Source organism: Heterodontus francisci, chromosome 33 (genome assembly GCF_036365525.1).
Source record: "Heterodontus francisci isolate sHetFra1 chromosome 33, sHetFra1.hap1, whole genome shotgun sequence".
Lineage (NCBI taxonomy): Eukaryota > Metazoa > Chordata > Chondrichthyes > Heterodontiformes > Heterodontidae > Heterodontus > Heterodontus francisci.
The window spans coordinates 39,594,372-39,615,627 of NC_090403.1; the positions used below are offsets into that span (position 1 = coordinate 39,594,372).

A 21,256-nucleotide genomic window follows, 5' to 3' on the forward strand; every position below is an offset into this window, starting at 1 on the left:
GCCTTCCCCTGCCAACCCCAGGTGCCCAAGTGATGCCAATGGGCTCGTGTTCCTCTCCAGATTCCTGCTAATCACCACTAAGAAAAGCAAGTCTCACAGCTCCAGCAATGGCTGCTCTGTGGCATTTTTGAAACTGCTGAGCTTAATTTTGTGCCTCGGCATTATTTTAGTCACGTCTTTCCTCATGCTCCCCCGCAGTGTTCATGTCTTGTGCACCTTGCCGTGTTCCTGACATGGTGCTTTCCCCGTTCCTTACCTTTAAAAATCCCAAACTGCTGCCAACAAACCTGTTATTAAGATCCATAATGAGCTCAACTGGCAGTTAATTGGACATGTGCAACGTTCCAAAAATGGCTTCATGTTCCGGAGGTAGCGGGTCCCAGTGCCGACCTCCGAGAACGCAATCTTTAAATTGTGCTCGCCCCCGTTCCTGTACCCACTGGGCTTTAAAAATCCAGCCTCATATTACAATAAGGGTGTAAAGGCACTGGACAAGGTGCAAGAAAGATTTACAAGGATAATACTGGAACTGAGAGGTTATAACTATCAGAAAAGGCTGAACAGACTGGCGTGCTTTTCTCTAGAAAATAGAAGGCTGAGGGGGTGACCTAATAGAAGTTTTTTAAATTATCAATAGGTTTGATAGGGTAAATGTAGAGAAGATGTTTTCACTTAAGGGGGAGATCAAACTAAAGGCCATAAGTATAAGATAGTGACTCATATATCCAAGAAAGAATTCAGGAGTAATATCCTTTCTTTACCCAGAAAGTGGTTTGAATGTGAAACTTGCCACCAGACGGAGTAGTTGAGGGTGTTGGATAAGTCCTTTACCCTTGTAACAGATATTAAAGGTGCTAAATGGTGATGTGTCTCGTAATTTACTTGATTTATGATTGACAAAAAGTTAATCTAAAAGCCAAACAGAACAGCTCACCTTATATCTAACACTCGTGTGTAGATATAATGAGTAACCATGAAAATGGTATCTCTGAGCCTGTTTACGCTGTCAGGTCTTGAAAATGCCTAAAGGTCTTTCTACCAGGTAAAATCATTGCATCTCTTAAAATGTTTTTCATGATCTGCTTCCTATCTGATGTTTCATCAGATTGCCAAACAGAGTTGAGTGACCTAATGTATTTTCACGCCACACTGTTACTTCCTATTACTGTTTTTCCCCAAGCCAGAGCTCTATGTAGCAAAATATTGCCTTTTACTTTGCAGCAATCTCCTTTTCCTACACTACTGTGATGAAAATCCTGTGCTTCAAAAGCCTGTGTGTTTAGATTTTGATATGTCTTTAAGCTCAATATTATCCACCTAGCTTATTATTTATATGTGCGTATCTTGACAGTGCAGCGTCCTTGGTCCTGTAATTCATCCTTGTCCAATATTATCAGCATCATTGAGGGGAAACGACAGGCTTTTTGAGAACATGATTTAAACCAGTTCTGTCTACATTTCTGTTCTGTCTTTGTTTGAGATAAAAGTAATGTAAAAACATCAATATTCTTACAGAGGTGAACAGCACATGTGCCTTTAAGGGAAGCTGGATACACAAGGGAGAAAGGAATGGAGGGATATGCAGATAGAGTTAGATGAAGTCAGGTGGGAAGAGGCACATATTGAGCATACACACTGGTATGGACCGAATGCCCTGTCCTGTGCAGTAAATTGTATGCAATTCTATGGAATTATCACTTTTCCTGACTTCCCACAATCTTTTTGGCCCTTCCTGCAATCTGACTGGGTAATTCCCAACCAGACTCAAGTGTGCACCAGTTCCTGTCAGCCAGTGGCATTGAAGACCAAGTTCCTTGTTTTTGAGTCCCTGTTGCATTCTGCATAACTTACATCCAGATACCGCAACAGTTCCCTCATCACCTGTTCCAGGTGGAAATGAGGAGGTTGAGCACTTTCAAGCGTCCCCAAGGACAAAATGAAGAATGTAATGTACTACCTTGCCAACCCTGCCAACTAGTACACTGCATCCAAACCCAAACCCACTGAACAGAGACAGTAAATTCAAGACTTTGACATTCCTTGCATACAGGTCCTAGGCAAGTTCAAAGGACTGAATGCCAATAAATCCCAGAAGCAGATGGTATGATCATCTGTGAAAGCTTCTCTTCCCATTCCCACACCAGTACCTTTGAATTCCCCCAAGGATCTATTCTTGGCCCCTTCCTATTTCTCACCTACATGCTGCCCCTCGGCAACACCATCCGAATACATAAGGCCAGGTTCCACATGTACGCTGATGACACCCAGCTCTACCTCACTACCACCTCTCTCCATCACTTCATTGTCTGTAAATTGTCCCTCTCAACTGCTAGAAGCTGAACCAGACCATTCACAATCTTGGTGTCAAAGTTGACCCGAAGATGAGCTTTCAACCACATATCCACTCCATCACCAAGACTGCCTACTTCCACCTTCGCAACACCACCCAACTCCACCCTGCCTCAGCTCATCAGCTGCTGAGAACCTCATCCATGCCTTTGATAGAGTAATAGTCATAGCGTTATACCTCTGGACAGTCCTCGTCGACCTCCAATCTTCCACTCTCTGTACACTTGAGCTTATCGAAAGCTCTGCTGTCCGTATCCTTACTTAACGCGCATTCCCATTTACCCATCATCCCTGTGCTCTCTGACCTAAGTTGGCTCCCTGTTAAGCAACACTTCAATATTAACATTCAGGCCAATATCTTGTCTGGGGTCTAATTCACTGCTTGGAGCTTTCTTATACTTAGCTAAAGTTTGAATAGTCTAGAGCCTTGCCAGTGTTGAGGTACTTTTCTGTTCATTTAAAAGCTTGTGCTGAAAGAAGTTGCTTCCTGGACTACAGGGGTTAAGTTACGAGGAGAGATTACACAAATTAGGCCTGTTTTCGCTAGAATTTGGAAAGTTAAGGGGTGATCTGATCGAAGTCTTCAAGATATTAACAGGAAAAGACAGGCTAGATAAAGATAAACTATTTCCACTGGTTGGAGATTCTAAAACTAGGGGAAATAGTCTAAAAATTAGGACCAGACTATTCAGGAGAGATGTTAGGAAGCACTTCTTCACGCAAAGGGTGGTAGAGATTTGGAACTCTCTCCCACAAACAGCAGTTGAAGCTAGAACAGTTGTTAATTTTAAATCTGAGATAGATTTTTGTTAAACAAAGATATTAAAGGATATGGGCCAAAGGCAGCTATATGGAGTTAGGCCACAGATCAGCCATGATCTCATTGAACGGCGGGACAGGCTCGAGGGGCTGAATGGCCGACTCCTGTTCCTATCTTCCTATGTTCCAGACATGGGTGGCCTAGCAAAGCTTCTTTTGAGAATTTGACGTGGCTGGAAAAATGAAGAGAAAACACACAGAGCAGGACAAGATGCTAGAAGATGCTCTTAGCAGGAGACCATTTCTGATGAGGGTCTTTAGGGAGAAATTCTCTGACCTCAACTTCGACGAAGACCAATGCATGAGATATGGTCACCTCAGAAAAGAAGTCGTGACTGAAATCTGCCAATGGCTGCAGCCACAACTGCAACCTCAAAGCAGGACAAGGACAGCATTGGCTGCATCTGTCAAGATGGCCATGGCTCTTAACTTTTATGTGTCTGGCTCCTTCCAGGTTGGTGCTGGAAATATAAGCAACAGTTTGCAGTACACTGCTGCGTAAAGGTCATCACTGAGGTTCTCGCCATACACAGAGAAAGTTGAATCTTGTTCCCTCTTGCCAGAGACAAGCAGGCTGAGTGAGCACGAGGGGTTGCTTGGATTGTAAGCTTCCTCATGGTGCAGGGTACCATTGACTGCACAAACATTAATTGCATGCACCACATGTGAGCTCGGCCATTTTCATGACCACAGGGAGCATATCATGTAGTTGTATGTTCATTATCCTGACAGCACTCACAATTCCTTCATTCTGTAGCAGTTCTCTGTGCCATCTGTATTTGGCCCATCATGGAAAGTCAAGGCCAGCTACTGGGTGACGAGCGTTATCCATTTATGACTGTATGGGATCTTGGGCTTCATATATAGAGGCACAGAGAACAAGAGCAGGGAAGTTATGCTAAATCTTTATAAAGCTCTGGTTAAGCCACAACTAGAGTATTGCATCCAGTGCTGGTCACCACATTGCAGAAGGATGTGAGGGTCCTTGAGGGGGTGAAGAGGAGATTTACAAGAATGGTTCTGGGGATGGGAGTTTTATTTATAAGGTTAGGTTGGAAAAGCTGGGGCTGTTCTCTTTGGAGCAAAGGAAATTGAGAGGAGCTTTGATAGAGATGTACAAGATTATGACCAGGCTTAGATAAGATAGACAAGGAAAAACTGATGCCATTAACTGAAGGTACAAGGACTAGGGGACACAGATTGAAGGTTTGGGGCAAGAGAAGCATGGGGGAATGTGAGAAAGAACTTTTTTACAAGTGTTAATGACTTGGAACTCGCTGCCCGAGAGGATGGACACAATCAATGATTTCAAAAGATAATTGGATGGCCACTTGAAGGAAATAGACTTGCAGGGCTATGGGGATCAAGCGGGGGAGTGAGACTAAGTGGATTGCTCCACAGAGAGCTGGCATGGACACAATGGGCTGAATGGCCTCCTTCTGTGCTGTAAATGACTGTACACAAAGTAGACAGCCCCTCTCTGCCTGGGTACTACGTGATCAAATAATTCAGGAGCAATACCAGTAACATCAACCACAACTCCCCATTCAGCAACAGTCCCAAAATCCTTACCTTTCCTCTATCACTGACCATCGCATTGTCCTTTTTCTGACAATAAAAAAAACAGCAGAAAATGCACATTTCGATCCACTTTTATAAAGTTAATCATTACATGATTATAAGCATATAAGAATAAACTACTCACCCTTGTACATTTCTTTAGCACCTGTCTTGCATATCCTAATTCTCCTGCAAAGTGCTTCCCCAGTGGCTGCAGCATGGGTAGTGGAAGGTGACTGACCTTCAATTGAGGAGCCTGCAGATGGCCTTGCAGGATGCCCTTGAACAGCTCTGGGCCCAGAAGGCCTGGCTTCAAACTGCATCATCTTGGCCTGGGCTACAGCAGTCTGGGCTGGCTGGCTGACAGACAACAGCAAGGCCACTGGCAGCATGTCAGGGGTGGGAACAGAAAGGCTGTCATCTTGAGAGACGATGGCAGGTTTGTATTCCATGAAAGCACTGCCATTCTTCTGGGGCAGTGCCTCAGCTTTCAAGGCTGCAGTCTGAGCTTCCACTGCAGCACTGTCTGTGTGGCAATGGAAGCTGTGACATCGGTCATCAGACTCTGCATAATGGGGGGTTCCACAGGTGTACTGAAGGAGGTGACCACTCATTCCATGCTGGAAAGGATTGGCTCCAAGCTCTGCGCACAAGCCTTGTGCCAAGTTGATGCTGGACTCCTCCGTGCTCCTTGACCTTGTGCATGGGCTTTCTTATGTTTCCTATGCACCAGGCACCAGGCATTTGGTTACATACGCCTTCTTCTGTAGCCTGCGCCCATCTAAGTCTCTATCTGAATCCTCTGCAACAGAACTAGTGTGTGACCTCTTTGGCGAATTGCACTGTCCTTCCCTCCCCCCATCACCACCCTGACTCCTGTGCACTTTTTCTTTATTCTTTCATGGGATGTGGACATCACAAGGCCAGCATTTGTTGCCCATCCATAATTGCCCTTGACAGCTGAGTGGCTTGCTAGGTCATTTCAGAGGGCAGTTAAGAGTCAACCACATTGCTGTGGGTCTGGAGTCACATGTAGGCCAGACCAGGTAAGGATGGCAGATTTCTTTCCCTAAAGTGAAGCAGATGGGTTTTTACAGCAATCGATGATAGTTTCATGGCACCATTACTGAAACTAGCTTTCAATTCCAAAATTTTTATTAATTAATTGCATTTATTAATTGAAATTAAATGCCACCAACTGCTATGGTGGGATTTGAACCAGTGTCCCCAGGGCATTAGCATAGGCTTCTGGATTACTAGTTCAGGCCATTACCACTATGCCACCGTCTGCCCATGTGTGCTCGATGTCTCAACACGTGCAGATCCCACCTCTATGCCAGCCCATAAATGGCGTGCAGTGTCTGTCTGAGCTGCTGGCTGCAACAGTGGAATCTAGTGACAGTACCTCTTCATCGTCTCTCTTCCTGCATCCCCTTTGAAATTGTACCCTTTAATTATATTGCTTCTCCTGGTAATTCCATGGGCTTTAATTTTGCTTGTAATGTCTATTATGTGATACTTTGTCAAATGCTTTTTGAAAGCCCAACCACACAACATCAACCGCATTACCCTCAACAAACTTTGCCATTGCTTCATCAAAGAACTCAATCGTTAGTCAAACACAATTTTTCTTTCACAAACTCACAATGACTTTTATTATTCTATAATTTTCCAAGTGCCACTAAATTTGGTCCTAGACTTCTGTCTTTAAAAGTTTCCCCACCACTGGTATTAGACTGACTGGCCTGTAGTTGCTGGGTTTATCCCTCTCCCCCTTTTTGAATGCAGGGGTAACATTTACAATCCTCCAATCCTCTGGCAAGCCCCATCCTCCCTGTATCGAAAGATGATTGGAAGATTGTGGTCAGAGCCTCCGCAAGTTCCACCCCTACTTGCCTCAGTAACCTAGAATGCATCCTATTCAGACCAGATGACATTTCTACTTTGACTGCTGCCTACCTTTTAAGTACCTTGTCTTTATTTATTTTTCCCTCCCTTCCTCCTTCAGTCTTTACTTCACCATACTTATAGAAACGTGTTTCACCAAACATTTGGTTTTAGAATAATATCAAAGTGTCAATCTGATTCATCATTTGACCATGTTAACTTCTCAGAAATATTTGATGATTCAATTGGTATGTGCATTGCCTACTGTGGAACTGAGTCAGAACAGACAAAACAAATGAAATACAGGCTGTCCAGTTTAAACATGGACATTAACGAGCATTCTACTCGATGTGGCCAGTGCAAAGTTTGACAGCTTGTGATTTGCACTAATTCAAATTTATCAGTTAGGAATGGTACATTTCTCACCTTAAGTTGTGGTTTCCACTACCTATGTCTGACAGCAAAATATTTGGGAGGAATTACTTATAGAAATAGAAATAATCTTAGCCTTGACTTCAAGGCAGGCAAACAATTGTTCTCAAGTCCTATTGGGGACAAGAGGAAAAATCTCTTGATAAAAGGAATCCCAATATTGTCACACTCATGGGAAGGGCAATGATGTAAATACAATAAATAAATGGAGAGTTATTTTAAAAAAACAATTTAAAAGACTGGCACACTTGCCTTCAACAAGCTGGAGGACAAAGTCACATGACATACACCTTCCCCTGCACTGAAATACACATTCACGTCTGCTAGGACGAAAAATTGTTAACCCCAACTGCATCGAAATTATAGACAGCTCATCACACATGGATGTGAGCGATCCACAAAAACGAGCTAAAACAAAAGCACTCGCAGATGCCCCATCTCCAGCTATAAGCACTACAATAAAGTGTGAAAATACCACATCTTACAAAATAGACTGCCATCAGAAGTTGAAGCAGTTGTACAGCCCTTCAGGAACTGAAACCAAAGGTCACATGGGCGAAACAAACAATTAGTTCTGATGAAAGGTCACAGACCTGAAACATTGGTCGGAATTTTACGCCACCCCAAAGAGCCGGATGGTGGCAGGGATGGGGGGGCGGGGGGGGTGGTGGTGCAGGATGGTGTAAAATGGAGCAGGAGGCTCCGGGAGGCTTTCCCGACCTGATCCTGCCTCCGCCCCTCTTTATGTAGGGCGGGGTGGAGGGGGCGCAAAACGGCTCGTCCGTCCCAGGCCAATCAAGGCCCTTAACTGGCCACTTAACGGCCGCTTAAGGGCCTTCACCCACCTCCACATGGATTTTACAGATGGCAAGCGGGCGTCCTGGAGCCAGGAAAAGCCGCCTGGGAAAAGCAAGCGGCTTCCGATCATCTCGGTGTGGGGGGGCGGGGACTATCGGGCACAGGACGCCCAATGGAGGCAACCCCCATTACCCCAACCACTCCCAAGACCCAACACATCCCCCCTTTCCCCCAAACGACCACCCTTGGTCGCCGGGGCCCAACCGATTACCCCTGGTGAGGCAACCAAAACTTACCTGGACTCCTGGCTTCATGTCTTCCTCTGCAGTTGGCTGGGCTGCAGTCCCAGCAGTGGCCACCGCTCCCGGTGGTGCTGCTGGGACTAAGAGCTGCCGGCCCGCTGATTGGCCGGCAGCTTAATGAGGCGGGACTTCCTCCCTCAAGCAGGTGGAAGTCCTGCCTCAGAACAATTATAGCCTGGGACCCGTAAAATGTGGTTTGGATCCCCTGGTGAAGTGGAAGCGGGTTTGTTCCGACATTTCAGTCAGTAGCCGGCTCCAGTCCGCCCAACGTGAAATCCCGGCTGTTAACTCTGTTTCTCTCTCCACATCCAGCACTTTGTTTTTATTTCTTAATTAGTTTACCTTTAAAGGTAACCCTTTTTGGAGAACAAACAAGAACATCAGGAAATCAAGAGATCTCCAGCCACCATGAGAACATTGAAAGCCATCTTCAATTCCAGCACAAGGCTGAGAGAGAGAGATCAGTACCAGGTAAGACAGTTCAACCCTTCTGAGTCGCATTTGCATCGAACTGCAGAAGAGAAATGAGAGTGACTTTTTAAACAATTCTTCTGCCTGTGAAAACTGAACTAAGAAATACCAGCACTGTCTTCAAACTGAAGTGTTGACTGCCAAAAGACTTCAACATCTCAGCAAAAGCAAGACAACCAGCAAACAGGCCTGCAACTTCAAAAACTTACAGAGCCCACAGATTTTTCCTGAAAACGGCAGACTATTACACCTTGAACTCTTAACGCCTCTTACCCTTTACCTTCTATCTATCTTTTCTTGAGTGTGCATGTGAGAGTGAATGTGTGCATGGGTGGTATTTGATCATTTCGGATGCTTATTGTTCAATAAATATTTAAGCTTCTGTTTCAAACCTATGAGAAAACCTGTCACTGTCTCTTTACTTGGCAAACAAAGCTCAGGGACTGAAACACCAGTTCAACAAAAACACTATCTGCAGTCAGTTGGGAGGTGATAAGTGGAAACCAACATCTCATTTCCCACCTGCCCGGAACAAAATTTATTGAGTAACACTATGATTCAGCACCTTATTATTCACCTCAGATCAATCATTGATCAGATGAAACATTCTCTCTTCTTTAGACATAATAATCTGGTGAAATTTTTCTGAAGGTTCAACTTAATTTCTTGTACGAGGTCCACAATTTGCCAATCTTAACACTGACGTGGCACATTGGTAAAGTAGGGGTTGCAGTTCTGGAGTGTATCTAAGCTATAGCATTGAGAAACGCGACTTTGTACCTGAATTATGTTTTACCTGACCCAGAAGTCAGAGTCATAGAGTCAATGTTTGATAAAGAACTGCGAGCAGCAATTTGTAAAGTGTTTCACTCCCTAGGATGTTATCAGCAGACAAGCTTAGAAAATGATATTTTTACACAGGCCAAACATGGTTTTACCAGGTAGAAGTTCAATAGGGCATGAATTTCATCTCCATAGCGATGTCTCCAGCAGCGTTATGGAGGCTGAGCTTTTTTTGCTGGGGCGTGCTGCACCAGCAGCCACTCTGACACAACCCGTGTGACGTGCCTCTTGAGAAGGACACTGGCACTGTTATCCTGACGTCACACAGCCCTGCCAGCTAATGCAATGCCAGGATATCTAATTTGGGTCACACAGATCCAGGCAATGAATTTGTGCGTCATTCTGCAAAGACCAAGCATCGAGATGCAAGATAGGCCCTGTAATTGAAGGACCTGTCACCCAACTCGCAGGTAAGATCATTTCTAAGAATTTCTGCTGTTGCAAAGTATCTGGAAGTACTCTGGAGTGTTTTTGGAGATATTGATGTCAGTTCCTGGATTTGTCAGAGAGCATTATTGCATCCTCACAGACAGGGCAGAGGATTAAGTGACCTGTCCAGACAAAGGCTGCAACAGGTAGGGGGGAGAGTCATGACAGGAACTCTGGATCTGCAGAACTACAGAAAGATGGAGCAGAGGATGTCGAGAGGACCAGATCTGTGTGATGCCCTTTACAACTTGGAGCTGGACTCCTCCATGTTCCTTGACAGCGACAAGAGGCTGTCTGGCCGGCCAGCCAATGCACCCAGCATCTCGGTGTGAAATTCTATATGCTGTCCCACTGAGGTCCTCCTCTGAGTCCTCTGCAGCAGAACTCATCGGCAGCCTCGGACTCCGGTGAGGTGGCAAACGAACCATCCTGATCTGGCTGCAGCCCACCCGTGTTCAGTGACTCACCATGCCCTGATCCCAATTCTGTACTTGCCTTCAAGGTAAATCAGTCCAATATCTGAGCTAGTGGCTGCGAGGGTCAGATCAGATGATGGGACCTATTCGTTAGTGCTGTGCTCTCTTCCTCCTTGTGCTGTTGTGACTGGGCAGGTGGCAGTTCTTGGATGCCTGAAAGCAGGAAATCAAAAGGGAAAGGTTGGTGTGAGGGTAAGTGGGGTGGAGTGGGGTGAGAAGCAAGAAATCCATGGTCACACCATTAACAGCTTCCATGTCATATCAGATAACAGGATGAGGATGTGCTGGGTCTTGATAAGGGGCATAAGGCAGGGACATACTATCAGCCTCAATGTTCTCAGCGATACCAGATGACATGGGCTCTGCCATAGCCGGCCTCATGATGCTGAGAGCCATCTTCTCTGTAGGGCTCAGGAGATGCAGGCATCTTCGTTCCCTGCCAGTTCTGCTCTGCTCCTTTCTATTGTGTGCCCCTTGTACTGAAAGAGAGAGGGCAGAATCACAATGATTGTGTAGCATTGTGTTTTGGGTGATGTACCTGCCATAGCTGAATAACTGCAGGTAAGTGGAGGCAACAAGAGGTGAGTGCGAGGCTGATAGCATTGGGAGGTGTGTGAGGGTGAGGTAGAGCATCTGGATGTTAGATGCTGCTGGGTGAATGATTAGCAGCATGAGAGGTTGGTGGTATGGTGGATAGGAGATGTCATGTAAAGATGCATTTACTGGCATTGACCGCCACTCTCTGCCTAGGTGTTCTGTTTTCCATGTTTTAAATGGCAGCAATATTATTCACCACAGCTTCCCTTTAAAAGGGTCAGATTACCTTTAAGAAGAGCAGGCTGGCTGCGCCACGTGCTCTCAGCATGTTGCTGATTGGCCTCCTGTCGAGCGCAGTGGCAGCCAGTAGTGTGATGAGGAAGCCAGCAGCGAGGGAGATGCTCGGCCCTACACTATATGGTATTGAGGTGGGAGCACCAAATTTGTGTGCTGTCCACCTCCAACAGAAATGGCACGGGCAGGTCATGAATCGCGACCTCTATGTCCAAAAAGCTTTTTAGCCCATAGACTCCTCTTAGCATAGTTGTACAATGATAAACAGATACTTTGCTATCACATCCCCCTTACAGAATCACAGAATTGTTACAACACAGAAGGAGGCAATTCAACCCATCGTGTCTGCACTGGCTCTCTGACGGAGCAATTCACCAAGTGCCATTCTCTCTGCCTTCTCTCTGTAGCCCTGCACAGTCTTTCTTTTCAGATAATAATCCAATTCCCTCTTGAATGTCTCGATTGAATCTGCCTTCACAACACTCTCAGGTCGTGCATTCCAGATCCTAACCACTCACTGCGTGAAAACGTTTTTCCTCATGTCTCCATTGTTTCTTTTGCAAATTACCCTAAATCTGTGCCCTCTTGTTCTCAATCCTTCCACCAGTGGGAATAGTTTTTTCCCTGAGGCACAGATGCCAATATTGGCGCAAAAGAAATAGGGGATGTACAAGAGGCCAGAGTTGGAGGAATACAAAGATCTTGGAGGGTTGTGTAACTCGAGGAGGTTACAAACCTAAGAAGGTGAGGCCATGGAAGGATCTGAATACAAGAGTGAGAATTTTAAATTTGAGACATAGCTGGACCAGGAGCCAATGTAGGTCAATGATCACATGGATGTTGGATGAATGATACTTAGCGGGAATGGGGGGCGGTGGGGGGGGTGGGGGGGGTTTGTTTTAAACCAAAAGGAAGATGGGTTTGGACCTGGTGGCGGGGAGACGGTGGGGTGGGGGTGGTTTAATGTCTTCTAAACCAGAATTCCAACCCAGACCCACCTCTAACCTGCCCACTTCGAGCTTTAACTGAGGTGGGAAGCTGGGCAAGGAGGCAGGTTGGCACTTTAAATATGATAATGAGGCTGCAAGTCTCATTGTTATTCTACTTTTCAACTTTAACTGTTTCCTGAGCCTCAGGAAACCCGGCAGCTATGCCCAGGTGAGGGCCGCCGACTCCAGAAGTTATATCTACCTGCTGGATCCAGCCCGCCTGCCTGGGCAACCCCCGTGATCAGGCATCAGCGCCACCCCTGCCCTGACCATCTCCACAAGGTCTCTGACCTTCACCCACCTTCCAGGCCTCCCATCCCCTTCTCAGGTCTCCAACCTCCCCCACTCCAGCATATGACCTCCCTGCCCTAGATCTCCAACCACTCTGCCCCCCTCCACCCGAGGCCTGTGACCTCCTCCTCTGTCAGTCGTCTGATCCACCTTCTCAAGGCCTTCGATTCTCCCTTGACCTGAGGGTTTGTGAGAGGTGGTACTGAGGTCAAGCTAGTTGTGTCAGCATACATGAGTATCCTGACCTGTATCCTCCTATGATGTCACCAAGGGACAGCATGTAGAACCATAGAAAAATTACGGCACAGAAAGAGGCCATTCAGCCCATCGTGTCTGCACCAGCTGACAAAACTAGCCACCCAATCTAATCCCACCTTCTGGCATCTGGTCTGCAGCCTTGCAGGTTACAGCATATAAGGTGCAGGTGCAGGTACCTTTTAAATGAGTTGAAGGTTTCTGCCTCCACCACCGATCTAGGCAGCGAATTCCAGACACCCTCCACCCTCAGGGTGAAAACATTCTTCCTCATGTTCGCTGTAATCCTTCTACCAATCATCTTAAATCTGTACCCCCTGGTAATTGACCTCCCTACTGCGGGAAACAGGTCCTTCCTGTCCATCTGGCCCCTCATAATTTTGTACACCTCAGCTAAGTCACCCCTCAGCCTCCTATGTGGATAGGAGATGATAAATAGACAATTTATCAATACAGAAATGATTGTGGAATAAAGGATGATAGTGAGCAGCTCCTCTGAGAACTACAAAAAGAGTGACTGACCTTTGGGGCACCTCTTTGGCTTCATCACCTCTTCTAAGCAAAAGTGGCAACGAAGTCCTATTTACATAATGGAGTGTGATTTCCATATTAAATGGGACCAATCAGCTCAAACAGGTTGGAGGTTTGGATACTCAGCAGCAGGCCCCGCCCAGAATGGAGTTGGCCACATTGCCAGTGTGAATGTGGCATTAAGGGTACTGGCCCCATTTTGTGCCTCTTACTGCCCCATTATTGCCAGGCAAAACCAGTGAAAACTGACTCCTGTGAGTCAAAAGGAAAGTTCAAAAGTGTCCTTAACTGTTTGTCTTTTCACAGCTGACGCCATGTATAGGCTATGGAAAAGACATGCAACAACAGCAGTGTTATGACCTCAGAAAGATTGTTAACATGAAAAAAATGAAACAGTAAACCCCAGACCAATTTAATAAATTACATGGCAAGATTTCATGTTTTAAGTCTTTTATTCTAAAAATTAAACTAAAAGAAATCCCCAATTAACTAAATAGTACTTTGTAAGTAGCTGATACCCCAAATTACAAACAAAAGTATTTTCTTTACTTATTCAACACTTGAAAATCTCGCCCCACACTTATGCGTTAGTCCTTTTAGATAGCAAAATTCTTTGTGGTTAAAAGTCCCAAATGCCTCCCCGTAAATAATGGGTTGGATCTCCCAGACTTTTCAAAAATCAATATTACCTTCACTCCCTTCTCTGAGCACTTCTTATCGGGACATCTTTGCATAATGTGATTTCCATTGCTTCTGTGGAGCCTTTATTCCTCCTCAAGCTTCGACTCTCTAAACAGATTCAAATCTCCACAGCCTTACACTGTTTATCTTCAGAGAGCAGATTAGCATCATGGGCCAGGATTTAACCCTGGGTGGACGGGAGTGGGCGAACCCGCTTCAGCCATGCCTGCAGATCCAACCTATATTTTGCGGGTCGCCGGGCTTTGATTGGTTTGAGGCGGGTCTCCACCCGTGTGAGGGAGGAAGTCCCGCCTAATAGAGCTGCCAATCAATCAGCGGGCCGGCAGCTCTTCAACCCAGCAGCGCCACCGTGAGCGGTGGCCACTGCTGGGACCACAGCCCAGCTTGAACAAAAAGATGTCAGGGAGCCTGGAAAAAGGTACGTTTTGGTTGCCTCGCCAGGGGTGATTGGTTGGGCCCCGGCAAGGCAAGGGTGGTCATTTGGGGGGACCGGGGGCGTTTTGGGTTTTGGAGGTTGTTGGGGCAGCGGGCTGGCTCTCCATTGGGCAAAGGGTGCCCGATCAGGAGGGCCCCCCCACCCCCACCCCGGGCAGTCACAGAGCTGCTTGCTTTTGTCAGGCGGCTTCTCTGGGGCCTCAGCCGCCCAACTATCCACGGGTAAAATCCCCGTGGAGGCGGGCAAAGGCCTTGAAGTAGCCGTTAAGTGGCCACTTAAGGGCCCTGATTGGCCTGGGACGGATGGACCGTTTATCGCCACTGCTGTCCTACGTAAAGTGGTGGCGGAGGCTGGAGCCTCCCGCTCCATTTTACACCCCTCCCCCCACCCGCCCCCCCACCACCTTTCCGCTCTTTGGGGGGAGGGGGGCATAAAATTCAGCCCATGGAATCATAGAACAGTTACAGCACAGAAGGCCATGTTCCGTCTCTGTCTCTCCAGCTGCCACCGCTGGGTGTCTTCCCTTACAGTTTGCCTTCAGGCTGACCCGATGGGTCCCTTCTCACAGCCTGCTTGAGGCCACAACATGATGATGCATTCCTGTCAGCCTGGAATTCTCCATAAAGTCTGTTAAATTTATCTGGACTTAGAATTCAACAGTTTATTGTTTTGCTCCAAAATTCAGAGACAAGTAGTCTGAGTGCCACAAAGCTATTGGGCCTTTCCATTGTCCTCAGGTGTTAAAACCAGCCTGGTTAGTTAGCAGGTTCTCAATTCCTGACTCCTTGTTTTACAACCCCAAAGTCTGGGAGGTCTGAACCCATTGTTCTTCAGGTGTTTCTCAGTGGACAGTCTTTGATCTGTTCACTCTGTTGTCCTGGTAACCTTTCGTAGAGTGGAGGTGAGGTCAAGTGACTTTCTGGACTCCATCCTGAACTTTTAGAAAATCACAAACTTTAAGACATAATCATGTTACAAGGTCCAGCATTCATTACAAGCACAATCACTTGAATGACACTCAATAATACGCATTACTGGGCCGGAATATGTATCACTGAAATAAAAATAGATAATGCTGGAGTACACTACAGATCAGGCAGCATCTGTGGAGTGGTCAATATTTCAGTTAAATGACCTTTCATCAGAACTGGAAAAATGTAATGTATCAGGTTTTAAGCAAGTACAGAGGCAGGGAAAGTGGGGACAGGAGGTCAGAACAAAAGGAAGGTCTGTGTTAGGGTTGGAGGTGGGAGAGATTAAATGACAAAAGGGATGATGGTGCAAGGCAAAAGGTGATTATCATGCGACAATTAAAAATATAAAAGATGAAACTAGTGGAGGTGGAAATGGGAATAGCAGAAACATTACCAAAAGCTGCTGTCCAAAAAATGGGGGCATTTGACACCTGGCTTATTTGAATTGCTGATGATGTTGCTAAGGCTTTTGACAGTGCTTGCTTTTTGCCAACAAAACACAGATTGTTTTCAAGTAATGCTTAGACGTTTCAGCCTTTGGAAGGGAGGGAGTGGCATTAAAATTATCTCAAAGGATTCTTTTATTTAAATCTGTCGTTTGCAGATATAAAAAGAATGCAAGACCTTGCTTTCATTCTTTATCCTTATCTCTCTGCAGTTGGCCCTTGCTCATAATCTTTGACTTTGACTCCTCGTCGCATTACTGACAATTGTTGGTTCAATCAGCATGTTGCTCTTTCTGTTTCTTATGTTTCTTTTACTTTTAGTTATTTTAGTCTATTTTTTTCTCAGTTCAAGTCCAAACCCTTTTGCTGTTGACACCAGAAAACCTCCCCAACCTTTGGTAGTGGACCAAGATGCCAGGAACAAAATCCTTAAGCAAGGTATGTCACTTCAACTTTGATTAGCATCCTGCATATCAATAAGACTTTTTTGTGACAGTTAAGTCTTAAATAAAAAGAACTCCGCTATAATTGTGGCCAAATTAAGACATTTTAATTTGAGAAATCATCGGATAATTGAGGCTTAGAACTTTCCAGCTGGAAGAATTACTTTCCAACAGTTTTACCAATTTTGATGAATAAATATATAAAATACATTGCTGGCTGTAATGCTGTAACAAGCACAATCAGAGCCCAGCTGATTTCTGGCCTTATTATCTAATATTGGTCTCAACGATGTTATGGAGTGCTCATGTCAATAACATTTCTGTTTTAGCTGTGCTTATCCTTCAGTTGGTAAATGTATTGCATGCTGTAGAACTGAATCATGGGCCCCAAATGTAACTCCCACTGGAAACCAGAGAGGGTTGGGAGAGAGGGCTGGGGGAAAGGATTGGGGACCACGGGTCACAATCAAAGTTGCGCTGATGGGATACCCCATGCAAGTTACTCCTCTGAGTGTAGGCCTTCAATGACAGCTTTGCTCTCACGTCCTCCTTAGTTTTATGTTACCTCTGGGAGTATTGCTATGCTACAGATTTGACTGTTCCTCTAATTATAGAAAGACAGGGTGGCCAACCCTGAATACAACTTCACTGCAGCGTGGTTTAAAAAAGTAACTATTTCAAAAGGCTTCCTGCCTATAGTTAATACGAATAACATGACCTTGCAGTTTAGAAATCAGATAAAGATTAATGATTATTTTTAGGTTTTGGAATTTGACCGACAGTAAAATCTACGTACTGAAATCTTTGTACTGAAATAAGAAAACCCATTATATCAAATCCTAACTTTAATCATTTATTTCCTGTTCCAGTCTATTTTAAATATAAGATTACTCTGACTTACGTTGAAAATCTAGCAACATACGATATTTATAAAACATTTCTTTACAAAGGAAACTACTTCCCAATTTTCTCCCTTCCTTTCCTGAAGGCACCAACTGTTGCGGGGTTAGGTTCCATTGGATCTGGCAGCTTTCCAGTATCTTGCTGGAGGCAATTCTTCCTCTATGATCAAAATAACAACACTGCAAATAATTCAAACACGGAGGACATTCTTGGGCAATCCAGTTCTCATCTAACGTCCAGACATATGTACTTTCAGCTGTTGTAACTGGATAGAAATGGTGAGGGGTAGCAAGACACCTGGCTGATTGCTTCCACTCATCAGTCCCACTCCTCGGTTCAAGGATCCTGAGGCCAATTGGAAACCTACAAAATACTTAAAGGGATAGACAGGGTAGATGCAGGTAAAATGTTTCCCCTCATTGGGAACCAAGGGACACAATTTCAAAATAAGGGAGAAGCCACTTAGGACCGAGAGGAGGAGCAATTTCTTTACTCAGAGGTTGTGAATCTTTAGAATTCTCTACCCCAGAGGGCTGTGGAAGCTCAGCCATTGAGTATGTTTAAAGCAGAGATTGATAGATTTCTAAATACCAATGACATAATTGGATATGGGGATAGTGTGGGGAAAAGGCATTGAAGTGGATGATCAGCCATGATGGTATTGAATGGCGGAGCAGGCACGATGGGCTGAATGGCCTACTCCTGCTCCTATCTTCCAATGTTCCTAACTGGAGATTAGTGAACACAAAACTGATTTGCGATAGGTCTTGGGAAATTTGGATGTAACGCATTTACCCACTCAACTACAGGGGAAGCTTGTATTTTAAATAAACGTGTCATTAACTAAAATCAGTAAAGATATCAAAACTTTACAATCTTCTGGATATTCCCTGCGATAAATTCCCCAATGAAGGAAGACCTGCTGAAGGTGAGTTTGACATATATGCTGAAAGATCAGTAATCGTCCACTTGTTATGATTTCTCCATCACAATATAAATTGCTTCCAGTTTAATTAAATACCAATTTACATGGGCCCTGCTGAACAACTCTAAATCATGTGTCTCCTGAGTATGACTAAATTAATACTAAACATTTCTGAGATTCATCATCCAATCTAGTTTTTACTGATGTTTCTGAATTAAGTACATCTGGAATCTTTGGGAAGAGTTTCCACATGGTGCACTGTGGGCTGTTTTAATCCAAAGCAAAGTTAGTACAACAAGCGTTGACATCAGTACTGAATCCTTGACCTTTGCCTTGTCTTGTCAGGTTTTGCCACATGCAAAGTGCCCGAGCGCCTTGATGCCATTGTGATTGGTAGTGGGATTGGAGGACTGACAGTGGCAGCAGTTCTGGCCAAAGCTGGCAAACGTGTTCTGGTGCTGGAGCAACATGACCAGGCTGGAGGCTGTTGTCACACATTCAGTGAGAAGGGATTTGAGTTTGATGTTGGTAAGACGTTTCTAGAATATGTGTACAGAGCGCTCAGAATACTCTGCAGTAGCATTATGATCTTTCTTATAATGATAATAATGGAAATAGAAGGGTCATTAAACCTTTTAGTCACTTCATTGTGAAAATATTTTCGTCATATCTGACCTCGATCTCCATCTGTTGTTTTCTTGTTCCCTTTACTTGAAGATCAGAATGTGCCTTTTAATCAAAAGATAAATAGGTTAACTTCCTTGATTTGATTAACAGTCTTGTCATTGTGTAAGATTTTCGCTTTTTATAAACATTCACTCAAACCTATAATTTGTTTTGGCCCGTGAGTTACAAGAAAACAAATTGATGACTCACTTAAAAGGTTAATGGGGTTAATTTATTTGTACCCACAATTACAGATTTAAAATAGGCACTGATTTAAAATGGTTACAGAAAAATTAAAATGGTTACAGAAATGATTTCAGTTTTAACAGGTTGAGAAAGAGAAAACAACATTTTAAAAAAGCAACAAAACTGGTTTGTTACGTTACTCCCAGCAAATGAACGCTTCAGCAATATCTAGCATTAGAATGCTCAAACATGTTCCCAACTAGTCATACAATCACCCGTAGTGGCCAGTTCCCGTTGATTGCAGACACTACTTCTGACACTGTCAGGTTTCCGACACTCAGTCGGGTTCCTCCTCCCCTCGACTGCAGTGCTGGTCTCTCATGACTGCAGCCAAGATCTCCAATGTGTTCAACCTCTTATACCCCTTTTCAGGGGCCACACCATCCCATGAAGCTTCTTTTAAAAGCACAGTACCCAATTATATTCTGTGCCCATTGTTTAAACTATGATTTGAACACATCTAGAAACAGCTCATCTTTCTTTTGCTCTCTCCAGTAATCTTCCATTATGCGAAGCCCCTTGCAGACAATCTTCCAGAAAAAAGATATTTATATTTTGTGGAACACTATGCTTCATCTTAACTAAACCATTGCGTCTGCCAAGGCCTAGTCTTCATAAATTCAAACACCAGTGTCTCTTGATTGCCTGCACTAGTTCTGTTATTTTTCCAGATAACATTTGTTTCAGTTTCCCAGCTCAGCAAGATCAGGATTATTTTAGAAAGACTGAAATTTGCAGGAGAGATTCTGTTTTCAGTTCAATTCAGTTCATGCAGAGCATGACTGGTAATATGGTCAAGCTTTCTTTTTGCCTTGAATTCATTTTAAAAAGATTTTCTTTTTGTCCTACACCTTTTATCTGAAAGAACAATAATTTGTCCAATCTAAGTTCCTTTAATATGCTAAAGCAACCCAAATAGTTTCACATAGGAAAGAGCAGACAATGAGCAATAGTAGAAAGGGAGACATGTCTGAGGACCTAGTTGAGAAGATAGATTTTGAGGACACTTTTAACGGAATGGTAAAGAGGTTGAAGAAGTCAGAAGATTGGGATCAAGGCAACTGAAGGCTGTGTCCGTAAAAGAGGAGGATTTGGATGCACAGAAGGCTGAGGTCAAAGGGCTATAGAGCTGGGAGTCGGGCTAGAGGAGGGTGTAGTGGAAGAAACAGACACGGTCACCAAGGAATTTGTAAACTTTTGTAAAAAGAATTTGAATTCAGTGTGTTGCAAGACACCAGCAGAGGTGAAAAGTTAGCGTAGGATGCAGACAGCAGAGTTTTAGAACAGCTAGAGCTTGTGCAGGATAAGGTGAGGTTGCAGTGAAAGCATTGAAGGGTTTGTGTCTTGCATCAAAAATATGGATAACAATGCAGTGGATCTAATGATAGATAGTGTATGAGAAAAGCAACTAACTTATAAAAAGCAATCCAAAAGGCGTTTGATAAAGTACCACATAATAAACAAGTTAGAAACATTGAAGCCCACGGGATTAAAGGGGCAATGACAGTGTAGATACAAAATTGGATAAGAGACAGAAAGCAAAGAGTACGAGTAAATAGTTGTTTTTCAGACTGGAGGGAAGAATGCAATGGTAACCCTTGTGGGTCAGTATTGGGGCCACTGCTCTTTTTGATGCATATTGATGACCTGGACTTGGGTATATACAGGGTATAAGTTCAGAATGGCAGATTACGCAAAACTGAAAAATGTAGTAAAAAGTGAGAAGGACAGTAACAGATTTCAGAAGGGCACAGAGTGGTGAAACGAGCTGACACCTAGAAGGTGTTCTACACTTATGTGAGGAACAAGAGGATGGCCAGGGTGAGGGTAGGGCCGATCAGGGATAGTGGAGGGAACTTATGCCTGGATTCGGAGGAGGTAGGGGAGGTCCTAAATGAATACTTTGCTTCAGTATTCACTAGTGAGAGGGACCTGGTCGTTTGTGAGGACAGCGGGGAACAGGCTGATATGCTCGAACAGGTTAAGGTTAAGAGGGAGGATGTGCTGGAAATTTTGAATGATATGAGGACAGATAAGTCCCCGGGGCCAGACGGGATATGCCCAAGGATATTACGGGAAGCGAGGGAAGAGATTGCTGAGCCTTTGGCGATGATCTTTGCGTCTTCACTGTCCACTGGAGTAGTACCGGATGATTGGAGGGTGGCAAATGTTGTTCCCTTGTTCAAGAAAGGGAATAGGGATAACCCTGGGAATTATAGACCAGTCAGTCTTACGTCGGTAGTGGGCAAATT

General features: G+C 44.6%; 1 protein-coding gene across 3 annotated transcripts in view; it reads left to right on the top strand.

Moving 5' to 3' along the window:
• The first annotated feature begins 974 nt into the window (after positions 1–974).
• Positions 975–21,256, top strand: part of si:ch1073-13h15.3 (all-trans-retinol 13,14-reductase) — a 54,813-nt gene continuing 34,531 nt past the window's right edge. For 2 of the 3 annotated variants that reach the window (XM_068012978.1, XM_068012980.1), the window contains exons 1-2: positions 16,103–16,259; positions 18,438–18,620. In XM_068012978.1, the coding sequence (XP_067869079.1) occupies positions 16,103–16,259; positions 18,438–18,620 (340 nt within the window). Of the gene's footprint in view, positions 1,043–16,102; positions 16,260–18,437; positions 18,621–21,256 lie in introns of those variants that run through there. The other variant, XM_068012979.1, reaches the window with a different exon arrangement.